Below are 16,051 nucleotides of genomic sequence, written 5' to 3' on the forward strand. Positions count from 1 at the left end.
AATAGTCACAACTTGAACTTGGTCCAGTAGCAAATCAGGAACCAGTATAAGTCTCTGAGCATAGATGTTCTATTCTAAAAAGATCTCACTACTGTCAGCAAACATGCTCCAGGATTGTGCCCTGACAGCAGCTTTCAGATCAAGCACAAGGGAAGTCCTACACTGGTACACTGCAGTGAACCAGTTTTGAAGAATCAAATGCATGAACTAATGTGGCCAAGCTTTCCCAGTCCAGGAAGCGTCGTAGCTGTCATACCAACTGCAGTTGATTAAAGGCACTTTAGGCACTGATAAAAGGCGCTTCTAGCTTTTATTCCAAGACCAAAATAAAACAGGAGGAAAATCATACAAACAGTATTACATAATATTGTTCAAAATAAAAGAAGTGGCTGCTTATAGCAACTGATACTGGTGGACAGGAAATTAGAGAGCTAAGGCAAAGGAAACTACTATTAACTTTGTAGTTACCGCACATTAACAGACACAAAAGTAAGTCTGAAGTCACTTTTGCTACTTTCTAGACAGTATAAGTTGTTTAGTAACCATTTTCATTCTGTTTGAAAGACTGCGGCAGTCTTACTATATTCACTGTGGCGACTTGTGCTTTTTACAAAAAGCACAGATGTTTTAACAACTATACAAAATGGAATGCAACTACAGCAATCAGCTGAGATCAGCAGTGTATTCAGAAACCTGCTTTTTCCTCCTTAAGTAAGAACCAGGAGACATTCCCCAGCATTTTGGACCCACTTAGCACAATCAAGGATAATTCCTGAACATACTCTATGTGTTATCCATAAATTATTGCTCACTCTATATTATACACATACAGCAAATAAAGAAATATACTTTATCTGTTCAGTCAGCTTAGTCAATCATTAGCACTGTGATCTACTGGTTTACTTCAACTCACATTGTACAAAGGGGGAGAGGAGATTATGTCATTCTGAACAACATATCTATTTAACTAAAACACTTAATATCAAAACTAAATCATTTTAAAATCACAGAAAATGTGGATGGGAGAAGGAGAGGTTTAATTCATTATCAATATTTATTCATGAGTTACTTATCCCTAGCTTTCCCACAAATGTCACATGTCACTTTAACTTCAGAAATGATTTAAGACTGCATAACTGTAGATGACCATTACACTTTGAATTACCCACACTCCTGTGGAGCAAGACAGCAAACAAATGTAATGGTGTCAGGACACAAGGAAACTATGGGGGATATGGGGCATCTGACACAAGGCTGTAATTCCCAGTGGCAGTCTGCCACATTTCTTATACAGTTAAATTGTGTCCACAAACACCTTGGCACAGTTGCACATATTTTCAGCCAGTCCTGTTCTTCCATCCAAAGTCTTTTTTACTCTTCCACTTCTCCAGAAAGCAAACACCTGCTAAAAGCATCTCACATCTTAGAAATACTCCTACACTGTTTCGCGCACACACATTTTTTTGCTGTAGGAAACAAGATTTTTGTTGCCATGTTTTCTACCATGTCCTATTTCTGAAAACAAACACATGAATGTGCATAACAAATGTTAAAACCTCAGCCACCAACAGCCAGTTTAAAAAAAATATTTTAAAGACATTTCTAAGAGATATGCAAAGATGAGCAAATTTCACAGGCACAGGAGAGCTTACCCCTCTCAAGGGCCTTTGTTTTCCTTGCTTGGAATATAAATAAGACCCCCAGCAATAAGACTTTTGGCAACAATCTCAGATGTACTGGGCTCATATATGGCACTAGAGGACGAAACCAGCACTAAAATTTGTGTCCACAAGTTTGCAGAAATTTGTGTCCACACAGTGCTGCTTTAGGGACTTACTCACACCATAACCTGCATCAGTTTAATCCAAGTATAGCATTTTAATGTAAGGAATCTAAGCTTGGTTCAGATGTAATGTCAGGAATCCTGATCTATAATCCTGATTTGATGAACAAACACAAGCCATAGTATGCTAGTTTTTTATTTATAAATTTATTTATAAATTGGGTTTATACTGGTGGCCAGGAACTAGCAAGTTGCAGTTGTTTTATGATTTTCAGAATCAGAAAGTTGACTTAAATTGCTGATTTAAGCATCTCTCTTTTTTCCAGGGTAATTTAAATCATGATTTCAATCACCAGTTTAAACCAATCCACCCTGAGATATCCTTAATTCATGACAGAAAAAAATATTGAAAGGAGAGAGTGGCAGAGATTCCAAAGGAGTGAAGTGTTTTTTCAGTTGCAGGTTCAGTGAGAAAGGAGCAGAAATGGGACACAAGTACTGGCTTAGCATTTTATTTTATTTTATTTTACAAAATTTATATACCACTTGATTGCAAGAAAGCGCTTAAGCAGTGAACAAAAACAAAACCAAAAACCAATCTGGTATAGGAACAGAAGTTCCTGAGGAAGCATTTCCTGTCTTTGACCTTATTCTTCCCTGGTATCATACCAGCTAGCTGCTCTCCGCATAAACATGAAAATTCTTCTCTACCTTGCCAGCCTCAACTATGCTTAGTCATAGGGCTAAATTAACATCAGCCATGGCTAATACTGCCCCCTACATAAATGAATTTTGAGAATTTCATTGTAAACTATATAAAATGTTATTTGAGTCACACCTGCACCCAAATCCCTATGAAGTTAAATTGGAGAGAGATCTACAGATAAGTACTTCTCTAGGCAGCTGGAAAGGTATATAAAATTCCCACAAATGACTTCAAGCATGAACCTTAAGGAAGGTTGCTATATGTCTGGGATTTCCCGGACATATCTGGAATTCTGCAGTCGTCAGTAGTGTCCGGGCAGAAATCATTAAAATGTCTGGGAAAATCCGGATGTATGGCAGCCCATATCAGCAGTGCCGTTTTTGGTGACTTTCCATAAAAATACCTAAAAAACTGCTCAACAACTTTGCCAAAAGAAGCTCAACAACTTTTCTGTGTATTTTCACTGTTTGAAATATGGCAAGCCTACCTTAAGGAAAGTTCCCATAAAAGCTTTTATAGATGGTATCTAACACCACTGAAACCAAGTAGAAAATACCCAGGAACAAAGGACACTTGTTGGCACTGCCAAGCAGACAGAGCGGATCTCATCAATATATATTACAAGACTGGCTAAGCTATGATCTTCCAGGTGTTGTTGGACTACAGCTTTCATCATCCCTGACCATTGGCCAGGATGGCTGGGACAGATAGAATCCAAAAGCATCTGGACGGCCACAGATTCCTCATTCCTGCTCTAACAGAAGAAAGGGATATAAAGTATAGAAAACAAACAGCAACATTTAGTTGGCAAATGGTTAGAGAGTATGGAAGCTGTAGTCTAACAGCATTTGAATGCCATGTTAGCCACTCTCAATATATATTGGGTTTGTCCTAAAAGAAATACATTTTGGAAATCAGTTGTGGATCATATAGAATACATTAAGGTAAAGGGACCCCTGACCATCAGGTCCAGTCGCGGACGACTCTGGGATTGCGGCTCTCATCTAACTTTATTGGCCAAGGGAGCTGGCATTTGTCCGCAGACAGCTTCCAGGTCATGTGGCCAGCATGACTAAGCCACTTTTGGCAAACCAGAGCACTGCACGGAAATGCCGTTTACCTTCCCACCAGAGCGGTACCTATTTATCTACTCGCACTTTGACGTGCTTTCGAACTGTTAGGTTGGCAGGAGCAGGGACATTACAGGCTATTAACTCCCAGTAGATCCCTTGCACATTCTTTTTGGTCACATAAATGAAACATAATTTCTTGGTGATTATAATATCTATCAGTTATACAGTGGTACCTCGGGTTAAGTACTTAATTCGTTCTGGAGGTCTGTTCTTAACCTGAAAATGTTCTTAACCTGAAGCACTATTTCTGGGTTAGCGGAGTCTGTAACCTAAAGCGTATGTAACCTGAAGCCTATGTAATCCGAGGTACCACTGTAATTGGAAAAAGGAGGGTACCTTTCAATTGCTATTGAAAATTTGATGTTTCTAAGTACAATAAAGCTTACTAATTTTGTTAAATTATTTTGTATAATAGTATTACAAGATGAGCCCACCTATTAAATCTGTGTGCAGATGACCTGGTCTTATTGGTTACAGACCCTTTGACAACATCCCCTTTAAGAAAGAACTGGAATATTTTGAGATCGTCTCGGCCTTTTGGGTTAACAATAAAAAATCAGAAGCTTTATGTTTTCATGTTCCTCCTAGGAATATAAGCTCATGAGAGACAGCTTGTTTCAATCTGGGCAACAAATTCATAAGAAATATGATAAGAAATATGAAGAAGCCGAAACTGATAATGACAGCTCAGAAAGAGATTGACTAAATTTTACATAGTATTCATTGACTCTTAGTTCCCTTCTTTTTTGCAGCTCTTTTCATGGAAATGAAATCACTAGGTACTGGCATATAACATATAACAATCACTAAGTACTGGCAAGATTTAAAGGGAACTACTTTAACCTTGTGGCACCACAAGGTATGGTATTTACCTATTACCTATTTACCTTTACCTATTTACCTATACTATTTAGAATATATGGAAAAACTAATTCATGAAATCAGAATACATGACTCTTCAAAATCAGATAAATGCATTAAAGATTGGTATAGTTTTATTACATTTGTAAAAGGAAAAGGAAAACACACCATCTCATTATGCTAGGATATGGAATGCATAATAATTTTACGTAAGTATGATATTGTTTCTTCTATTATTTTAATGTTTGTGCCATCATTTTCCCACCAAATCTTTCAGGTCCTTATATGCCTCAATTTCTAATCACTTGCTCTATCTACTTATACTGTCTGGATTGAGGGGGCCCAGTCCTTTGGAGTTAAAATGTTCTCATGGTATATATTTATTCTATTTCTTCAATTTTTTGTAATGTTTGATATTAGAAAATCATTTTTAAAGGGGTTTTTTTTAAAGTCCCTGGAGGGAGAAAATAAAAATGCTATAATTTTTTTTTAAAGAAAGAAGATATGAAATTTCAAATGGTAGAGACAAGGTTATAGAAGGGGGAAAACACTAGTTGTTTATAAATAATGTAATGAAGAAGAACCTAAAAGAAGGTTTAGAGAAGACATTTTACTCTACACTTTAGCAATCCTGACTGTCCTTTTGAAACTGCTCTTTCTCTAGCCAACAGAATCACAGGAATTGCTGTCAAGTCTGCATTCACATTATAGTCCATACATGTTACTAGATGGAAAAAGTCAGGATTTCTCACATGAAGTACGGAATTTTGTGTGATATAGTCCTTATTAGGATATATTCCTCAATGGCATCTGCTTCCCCAATTAAAATAAAATCCCTTTCAGTTGCCTTTAAAAGAGAACTAAGAATCTAATATGATTATACTAAAACTTCACCAGCAGCAGCACAGTCTCATTAACTAAGTGGCTATCCAATAGTTCTGATGTTGTCCTTAATGATGCACCACATCTATTTAAAAAGCACAAATACTTCACCGCTAAGGTAAGGAGTCAGCATCCTTGTGGCCCTATGAATTCATACTGGAATTGAAAGGAAAATATCCACAGTATTTATAGTTACCTGAGAAAACCTAATGCATCAAAACATCTAACCAGCACATTTCATCCAGATTGATACTTTAGCAATACAATTACCATCCCAAACTTTTAATTACTGGTATGTCATTTTAGAGCATTTTCATGATACATGAAGCACAATCTTATGCATAAGTAAATCCCACCAAGTTAAATAGGGTTTCAGCCTTACTTTTCGTCTGCAATGAAACACTTCTGAATGCTGCAGTTTCAGTATAGGCAGCAAAGCAAAACTCTGTTTTAAAACTAAAATACATTATACACAACGTAGTTTTTCATAGTATTTTGGATATCCAACTTAATTCAATAGCAATTTTTTTTTGGGGGGGGGGAATAGCCTTCTCAAACAGCTAGCCCATTTTCAACATCTAGTTATAGAAGGCAGATGGTGACCCATCCCCATAAATCAACAGTAAGAAAAGTGCAAGTTCAGATCTGCTTGAAATATAGTGCACAACCAGAAACCTATTCTCATTCTAATAATATTCTTAGTGTTATTTTCATATATCAGCGCATTGTCAGTAGCCAAACACATGGCAACTTGTTGTAGACTGCACACTGATGTTTTGACAAGTAAATAAGACACACAGTGAACAAAGATACAGAAGAACTATGAATAAGCTGGACATCCAGTAAAATTCAAAGTTATGTCTCTACAGTGGTTATAAAACAGAGATCTAAATAAACTGTTAAACACTTAGTGCAAAGGTATGCCAAACATTTCTCAGAACATTCTTAAAGCCTCAAAAGAATCAACCTTTTCTTCTAAATCAGGCCTAGGCTAAATATTTTATTTGGCTCCTCAAGATGGACATAGAAGTTGGGCATTAGCTCCAAATCAGTTCCTGGCCTCACATCAAACACTATCCTGTCATTTATCCAGTCAGTCAAAACAATGTTTCCATCTAAAACTTTTAATGTTTACATCTTGAAAACTGCTAATTGAATCCAGTTTTTCCAATCCAGTTTTCACAGTCTATACTATCAAATACCGAGATAATAAATGTGAAATAAATAAATACTACATATTGCTTACAAAATTAAACTGGGACAAGAAAAAAAGGTTGAAGCCAAAACAGAAGACTGCTAGCCTCATAAAATTTAAAAACACTGAAACTAGATATGTCAACATTCTTATAGTAAACTACTTCTAATCACGTTCAACGAAGAACTTTAGCTGAATATAGTTTTAGCATTTAGAAGTTCCTGAAGTATGTTTCATACCAAAATGGATTATCAAAACCACAAAGTACATGAGATTTAGATATTCTAAAGCAAACCCTAAGAAAGCCACTTTCAGCCACCCCATACATGTTTACTTAGATGTCCCAATGAGTTCAATATTACTTACTTTCAAATACTTAACAATATTTATTCTATAGCAACTTTCCTTATGCATTTAAAGGTTCCCTACAAAAAAGAATGTGATGCATTACATGCACATTTAAAGTTAGCCAAAATACAGAATATTTAATCTTAATAGTATCAAGGGTTTTTGTCTGCATTTATTTATTTATTGAATTTATATACTGCCCAATACCTGGGGGTCTCAGGGCAGTTCACAGAACAAAATCAAAGTATAAAACCACCAAATATATAATCAAAATAAAATGAACAACCCAATAACACCCCCCCCAAAAAAACACATTTTAAAAGGTCATAGGGTGTCTGCTTGCTGTCTATAATTTTACAATTGCCTATAATTTTTTTCTAATACTTAAGTAGTGTAATGTACTTTGAATACTAATTAATCCTTCCCCTGAGACAAGCTTCTATAGTTCCAAAATTACAAATCTGGGAGCATTAGAAAACGTGCAAGGGGAAGGGACAGACGTAATGACTACCTATCCACTTGTTGGTTTAAAAAGATTGTAAAGCACGTCTTTGGTAAATCCAGTCTTTGTTGAACTTCACTGTTCCTTCTCCAGAGCAGCGGCAATACCAGCTGCAAAACAGTCCTTCTGCCAATTTTTAGACCAAGGATGTTGCGCTCCACAAAGTGCATTTGCCCAAACTTCTTTCTGCAGCTTTACCTGGTTTCTTTGGCTCTGCATATGATGCTGGACATCATATGGACCACAAAGAAGGCTGATCACTGAAGAATTGATGCTTCTGAATTATGGTGCTGCAAGAAGATCAAACCTATCCATTCTTCGCCTGCAAGAAGATCAAACCTATCCATTCTTAAGGAAATCAGCCCTGAGTGCTCACTGGAAGGACAGATCCTGAAGCTGAGGCTCCAATACTTTGGCCACCTCATGAGAACAGAATAATCCCTGGAAAAGACCCTGATGTTGGGAAAGATGGAGGGCACAAGGAGAAGAGGACGACAGAGGACGAGATGGTTGAACAGTGTTCTCGAAGCTACTAACATGAGTTTGACCAAACTGCAGGAGGCAGTGGAAGACAGGAGTGCCTGGCATGCTCTGGTTCATGGGGTCACAAAGAGTAGGATATAAACGACTAAACAACAACAACAAATGATGCTGGACTACAACTCCCATCACCCCTGAGGACTGAGCTATGCTGGCTGGGGTTGATGGGAGTGGAAGTCCAACAACATGTGCAGGGCCACAAGTCCCGTCCCCCCAATAAATATGCATATATCAACTTTGGAAATTTCCCAATTATGTTCTTGCAGAATTAGAACTAGAGCCACACAAACAAGAATGTATATGTTAGTAAAATGCACAAGAGATTATAGAGACTGCAACCATTCAAAAATGGTTGATGATAATACAAGCTATTAGTAAGAACAACCTCTGCCAGGCTGGGGACAGGTCTGCTTTTAATAATGATTTACAGCCATCATAGTGCTACCTGAAAACAATCTTGCCCTGAGGGGAGATGCAATCTAACTTTCATATAAATTAATCCAGGGCATACATATGTGTGTTTTGTTAGTTTTAATTTATGCTTACTTTTTTAATATTTTATGTAAGCGACCGTATTTCACAAGGTTTACCTGAAATACAGTACACAGTATACAGTAGAAAGAAAGCGCTATCATCATTTTCCCAAGGCTCTCATCTAGTAGATGAGACACTGGCTTAAAAACACATATCTTTTTTGTTAAAAAAGTCTTTTTTTACTGTAACAAACAAGCATGGATATGAATCCTAAATCCTAACATGTGAGGTGGAAATAGAAACTGAAGTAGGAGTCCTTCAAGACAACTGCCTCAAAACATTTTCCAATCAAGGCATCTGAAGATTTTCAAAGATGTGCTATTAAGGTTAAGACAGAGAATATGAGGAGAAATTATTTTGAGGAGATATGGAAGGTATTTGTAGAATTTGTACTGTTAAACGGAAAGGGGTCAAACCATCGCAAGAGGTGTTGACATGTTGGGAGGCTGGATAGTTACGATGGAATGGTCTCGGGTGTGGGGTGGGACTTTTTTTATTACTTTGTAAAAATTAATAATAGTTAACAGTAACAGTAATAAACTTGAAAAAAATATGATTTTCAAAGCTTAAAAGCAAGTTTTTGCTCTGCGCTATGATAGCATAAGCATCAAAACAGAACCACAGCTATTGCACATTCCAGTCAAACCAGCTTGTTCCAAAAAGCCTTTCCTTCCATCTCCAGACTTCTTTGGAGACCCAAACACATACATATATATATATCCAGTATTAGAAAGAAAGAAAATACCCAAAAGGTTCGTGCTCTTGCCCTCTCCATCTCATCAAGGCACAGCCTTACACAACCTTCCTTTGCGGAAGTGGATTTCCAGCAGGGCGAAAACAAGGGCGCAAAGCGGCAGAGACTCATTCAAGTTTAAGCTGCCAGAGGAAAAGGATCAAACTCTCTCTAACCCTCCCCCCGCTTCACAACTTACACTTAAACCCACGTCCCAAAGCGGCCTCACATCCTAACGAACCGGTTGAGCAATCCAGATGCTGGAGAGATAGAGAAAGAAAAACCTCTCACGATGCTCGAGCCCTGGAGTTTCAGACGGGCTTTATCGGAAGAGTCCGACGCTTTGCAGGATGCGTCCCTTCAGGGCGTCGTGTGCAGCAACCGTTGCACCTGGAAGCTCGCACCCCTCGGCAAACTCTTCAACCCCCCCCCCCCCACTCACGATAGCTGAGATCGCGCGGTGGGAGCGTGGGGTGAAGAGCTTACTTTTCTCCCGAGGCCTGGAAGCTTTCGAGAGAGTCTCACATACACAAGGCAGTGGGGGAAGCAGCTCGCTCCTCGAGGCTCCCGGCCAGTGGGTTGAAACACAAACACACACAAACACCTCACGTTTCCCTTATTATTGTTTTTGAAAACAAACGGCGAAATTCTCTCTCCTTTCCTCACCAAACCTGGGGCCCTTTTCTCTCCCCACCCCCACCGCCCTCTTCAGCGTCCCGCAACTTCCGAACGGCTTCTCCACAGACCCGAATTTTATTCCCCTCTCAATACCCTTCTTCCCCCACACAGCGCCTCTTTCTTCTCGGGTGGCCCTTCCATTGTCAAAGCCGACCCGCTTCCCCCCCCCCCATACCCCACCCCACAAGGCAAACGAGGCCCCTCGGGCCTCGCTCTCCTCCTCGTAACGTGTGTATCGGGAGCGAAGCGTGCGCGCCGCCTGCCTGACCGCCCGCCCCGCCGCGCGCAACGGCTCCTCTCACCTGTCAGTCGCAGCTTGACGGGCCCGTTCCTCCTCGCCCCTTGGTTGGACATGACCCCCGGGAATCCCTCCCGAGAGCCCGGCAGTAACCCTCCTTCCCTGCCGCCGGGGACCGGGGCGGCGCGGGAGGGAAAGGGAAAGAGAGAGAGCCTCTAATGGAGTCGGGCTGGACGCGCCTCACGACGCCGAATGGAGAAAAGCCCGGATGTGCCCACTGTCGCCATGAGCGTCAGGAGGCGGAGGCGCAGCCGCCTTGCCCTTCCCTTCCCGCCGGAGGCTGAGGCGGCGAGTACAACAAAGCGGCAGACAGGGGAGAAGCCTGAGGGGGGAGCGGCGGAGTCGCTCGCGCCAAGGCCGGTCGGCCGCTTCGCTCTCCTCCCCGCCCCCCCGCTTCGCCGCCTCAGGCCCAGTTCCTCACAGGCCTCGCCTCCTCGTGAAGGAGCAGCAGTAACGACAGGGCCCCCCTTTCAAGGCGGCGGCGAAGCGTCGCGGGCGGCCCTTCGGTGAAAGGCTCCCTAGTTCTGGAGCCGCGCGGAAGAATATCGATGGGGGCCCGACCCCCAGCGCGCTTTGCGAGAACTCCAGGCACGGCCAGCTCCGTGATGCCGGCTGTCCAACGAAAGAAGCTTAAAAACTCTCTCCAAAAATGTCATATAAACGCCCACACTGGGGAAACAATCTGCCAGCGCTCCACTTGGGGAACAGCAGAAGCTTCCTAGGAAAGCTGGGCCTGTCCCTCGACATCCCCCCAAAAAGCCAAAGAGCTGCACCAACAAGCCCTCTGCAGTGCCACAAACCCAACTCAACGGTGGTGTAACGTTGGAAAGTGTTGGTCGCTTCTCCTACCTTTCCGCAAAGGCCGATGCCAAAATCCGGCATCGGCGAGCGCAGTTTTGTCCGGACGGAAGCACAGAGTGTTTAAGGACTGGGATGTTCGCAGGGAAACCAAAATGCTCGTTTACAAAGTTATTGTGCTAGCAAGCTTACTGTATGCTTGGACCACTTATAAACGCCAGCTCCTCAAAAGACTGCATCAATGGTGTCTCCAAAAAAAATTACGTATCACTTGGGAAGACAGGTGAACTAATGCCAGGGTACCGGAAGAAGCAAGTATCACCAGTGTCAAAGCAATGATTCTTCAACATCAACTTCATTGGACTGGTTGTGTTGTTCGGATGTCTGATTATCATCTTCTAGAGCAACTACTCTATTCTGAACTTAAGAATGGAAAGCATAATGTTGGTGGTCAACAGAAAGGGTTTACAGATCAAGGGTTTACAGATCAAGGTAAATTTTTAAAAATGTAGTATAAACACCAGCAATTGGGAAACACTCGCCTGGGAGTGCTCCAATTGGAGAACATCCAGAATTGGCCTCCACTTATGGACACACCGTTAAGACCGTGTTCATGGAAAACAATCTTGCTTGGCTACAAGTGATCACCAAAGGAAGAAGAAGAAGAAGCTTCAGGCACCACAGCTCCAAAGCTTTTGCTTTCTTGGTTTATCGCCGCCACAAGTTCTTCACACTGGGCTTCAGCAAAGCACATTAGTTCATCAGACAGCCCCTCTACGATATCAAGCAACACAATGATAATGTCCCCTATCTGGACAGGGAGAGCCTGACTACTGTTAGTATACTATGCTCTGCTAACCTCGAGGTTAGATTACTGCAATGCGTTATATGTAGGGCTGCCCCTGAAGATGATTTGGAAACTTCAGCTAGTGCAGAATCTGGCAGCCAGGTTGCTTGCTGGAGCAAGACAGTTTGAGCATATCGGCTACCATTGAGTTTCGGGGCCCAGTTCAAAGTGCTGGTTTTTACCTATAAAGCCTTAAACGGACCACAATATCTCAAGGCTCACCTCTTTCCATATGAACCTACCCAGACCCTGACATTATCTTCTGAGGCCCTTCTTCGTGTGCCTCCTCAAGAGATCTAGAAGATGGCAGCACAAGAACGGGCCTTCTCTGCAGTGGTATGCTTTCCCCAGGGAAATTCTCCTGGAGCTTTCATTATACAACTTTAGGTGCCAGGCAAAAATGTTCATTTTTAACCAGGCCTTTGGTTTATTTGATTGACATACTATGCCCTTCTAAAATGTGGGGTATTTGGGGGGGGGGGGTTATTGGGTGGTTGTTTTTATTTTGATCTATTATTTGATTATTGATGTAAACCTCCAGAATGTATTTTGTATAGTTAAGTTTTTACCTCTATCTTCAGCAAGTTGTTTTTTATTTTATTGCTATGGCTAGTGCCTGGTGCAAATAAAGATTCCTCTGAATTCCAAAGCTTTTGATGCGCTTTTTACAAGTGGTACTTACCTGATCCTAGTCAGGTATCCACAGGATTGCAGGATTTCTGGCACCTAGGAACATCTGTCTGAACGATTCCTAACAAAAATGCCTCTGGTCTTTTCGGGAAGGTAGCTTTAAACATTTTTTTTATCTCATTATAAATCATTTCCCAGTATTCTTTAAGCTCCATTTCTTTACATTTCCAACACAAATCTGATTATGATTAGCCAGTCTACTTGGGGTTGAATACCACCTGTGAATCATTTTCATATAATTCTCTTTCAATGTGTAGCATGCAGCAGATTTTAAATTGTTCTTCCAAAGTTTCTCCCAGAGGTTTAAATCCATATCATGCCCTATGTCCATTGCCCAGTGGGTCATTGAAACTTTAACCAGCTCATCCTTTGTTTCCCAGATGCTGTTGGACTCCCAACTCCTACCTGCTTCACAACCAACAGGGCCAGTGGTCAGGGGTCAGGGGAGTTGTAGTCCAGCTGCACCTCTGTAGAACCACATATTCTCTGGTTCCGTTGAACTGTTCTCACCTGGCAAACTGCAGGTCACTTACCTGAGCCTGGCAAAAGATGAGGTGCTTCAGAAGGTGTTGGGGTGGAGCCTTAGCTCAGTGCTAGAGGGCACACACGGTGCATTGTATATAGGAGGTACCAGGCAGGGCTGACCAAAGACATTTTGGCACCAGAGATGAACCATGAAATGGCATTCCCCTCCCTGCCAGGGAAGGAGTGATGATCTACATCAGAAACAAGGAGGGAGGTAAAAGATCTACATTGGGATCTGTTGCCTCTGGGGATCCTGCTGCCCACTGGGTGGACTGGCCCTGGTACCACACCACGTTTAACCCTTCTCTAGTTAGATCTCAGAGCTGATAAAGCAAGGGGGGGGGGGAGATTTTGCTCCCTTTCTTCCCCAACTTCCACTTTAGGTAGGCCAGTCATGTCAAACAGAGGAGAGTTCTTTCCTGCGATCCAAGGCAAATACATGAGAAAACAGAATATCCAGCTTGCCTGTCTCTCTTCAGAGGCTGGTGTAGCCTGCTTTTCACTGCCAAACCCCCACCTAAAAACACCTGTAGTATGAACAAAGTCAATCCAGGCACTTGAAGGGAACATTTCCTTTGAGGCTAGCAGAAATGTACCCATGAACCAAACACCAATTTTAAGAAGTCTATTTTGAATGAAAAGAAAGGAGGACAAAGGTAAAGGCACAATTGTACTTTAAAAAGGGAGGAAATGTTTCAGTTCCGTTGAAGTCGATCCTATTGCAGCTACTTGCAGGCAGATTTCTGATCTCCTGTAGCAGATCATCATTTGAGGGATTTGAGGGGCAAATTACTTTTTGGAAACAGTCATTTAAATTAAGAGTTTCTGACCCAGGTGAGTTGATTGACAAGTGCTTGTGTCTAGTCAAGCAGGAGTCAGTTGCAGAGATGTTTTTTGACACCTCTTGGAAGCAGAAAGATGGGAAAGATTACAGTGTTAACTACTTCCCATTACTCCATTTCCTTTGCCAGGCAGAACCTATTCAGTATATTCAAGGATAAATCTGACCTCCTGTTTGGAGGGAATGAAGAATGAGATCTTAAAGTGACAGGCTAGTATAAATCAAGTCTTTGCTACACCCTCTGGCCATTGAAATAAACAGTCCTACAGTATGCTAGATGGACCAGTTAGCTGCATCTACTTCCTTTGATGAGTTTCATGTCTTCCAAGCCATGCAGCTGCTCAGAGTGGCTGGGGAAACCCAGCCAGATGGACGGGGTATAAATAATAAAATTATTGTTATTGTTATGTTTTAATATATCTTTTCAGGTGCATTAGTATCTCATTCTTTGAGGAGCTATATTTCAGAATTAAATGATGGCTTCCCATTTCTGAACAATTGTTACGCTCTTGCTGTTAGCTCATAAAGTTGGGAAGCAATCCTATGCTACAGTTATGTCAGCTGAGTAGCTTTCGAAAGTGGTGTAAGCCCTACCCATCTCACAGACATAGCTGATAACTTTTCCCTTTTCTTGCAAGGAATCCTATTTGGAATAAGGGAATTTCCCTTTAAAAAAGGGAAACGTTGACAGCTATGCTTATAGAGATGGGAGTTAGGCAGATCTCCCTCCATACACTGGTAAAAAATGGTGGTGATCTGTCTATGGCATAACTTCATATTGTCATATTGGATTACTCTGCCTGTAGCATAGGTCCATATATTCCTCCTCTCACTCCCAACAAAAATTAATCCTCCATTGTTTCAAAGGAAATAATTTCTGTTTTACCTTCACACCAGATTCATCAAGTATAGTTTTCCACTAGGATTTTTCCCCCTCCTACACAGTCCTTCTAGAATGATCTTTGGGAGTTGTTGAAGATTTTTGGGATGATATCTTAATCTCTATAGGGGTTATTCAGAATGTCTTGCTAGCATTCTTAGTATCTACACCTATAAATTCTGTGACAGTCTGGCAGAAGCAAATCTATTCCTATCATCCTGACCTTTAATGAAACCATGAGGTAGACTTGCAGATAACTGCCAAAAAAATAACATCCACCCATCCCCATATGTCACAGGGCAGCTTGATCAGAGGGTCTGGCAACTAGTTCGCTAGAAAGAATTATTATTACTCACCCTACATGAGATGGCATGTGGCTAACTTCAAAGTTGCCCCTCTGCTCTTTTGAATATTCTGATAGTTACATCATCCATGCTGATGTACTTACTCCTAGAGCAATCCCATTGGAAGTGGTTTAAGAATGTCACAGGCGTACAAGCAATCATTCCTATTTCATGTATCAGCATTAAGCATGATTAGAAGAACGTGACTCGAGTCAGTGTTTCAAATAACAGCTCAAAGGAAATAGAGCAAGCACATTTCTGTCCCTCGTTATTAAGGCAGAAACTGCTGTGGTAATTCTGAAAACCATTTACCTCAATGGATATCTGGTATTGAAGAAGAAGAAGAAGAAGAGGAGGAGGAGGAGTTTGGATTTGATATCCCGCCTTTCACTCCCCTTCAGGAGTCTCAAAGTGGCTAACAATCTCCTTTCCCTTCCTCCCCCACAACAAACACTCTGTGAGGTGAGTGGGGCTGAGAGACTTCAAAGAAGTGTGACCAGCCCAAGGTCACCCAGCAGCTGCATGTGGAGGAGCGGAGACCGAACCCAGTTACCCAGACTACGTGACTACCGCTCTTAACCACTACACCACACTGGCTCTCTCAATATTGATGCTAATATTGTCTCAATAACGTTATGTGGAAAGGTGGCAGAAGGTGGCACAGTGATCCTACCTTGTCTACCTTGAATATAGGTGTAACTATGCATCTCTGCATACGAAATTAAAAGACGTCTGCTCCTTGGGAGAAAGGCGATGGCAAACCTAGACAGGATCATTAAAAGCAGAGACATCACCTTACCAACAAAGGTCCGTGTAGTTAAAGCCATGGTTTTCCCAGTAGTGATGTATGGAAGTGAGAGCTGGACCATAAAGAAGGCTGATGGCCGAAAAATTGATGCTTTTGAATTATGGTGCTGGAGGAGACTCTTGAGA

General features: G+C 41.4%; 1 protein-coding gene across 1 annotated transcript in view; it reads right to left on the reverse strand.

The window, feature by feature from the left end:
* The window catches only part of SMURF2 (SMAD specific E3 ubiquitin protein ligase 2), a 69,513-nt gene extending 57,135 nt beyond the window's left edge, over positions 1–12,378 (reverse strand). The window contains exon 1 of the mRNA XM_081850039.1: positions 10,198–12,378. Within this exon, the coding sequence (XP_081706165.1) occupies positions 10,198–10,249 (52 nt within the window). The 5' untranslated portion in view covers positions 10,250–12,378. The remainder of the gene's footprint in view (positions 1–10,197) is intronic.
* Positions 12,379–16,051: the final 3,673 nt, after the last annotated feature.

The sequence above is a fragment of the Podarcis erhardii genome, assembly GCF_964252035.2.
Source record: "Podarcis erhardii genome assembly, chromosome: 2".
Taxonomy (NCBI): Eukaryota; Metazoa; Chordata; class Lepidosauria; order Squamata; family Lacertidae; genus Podarcis; species Podarcis erhardii.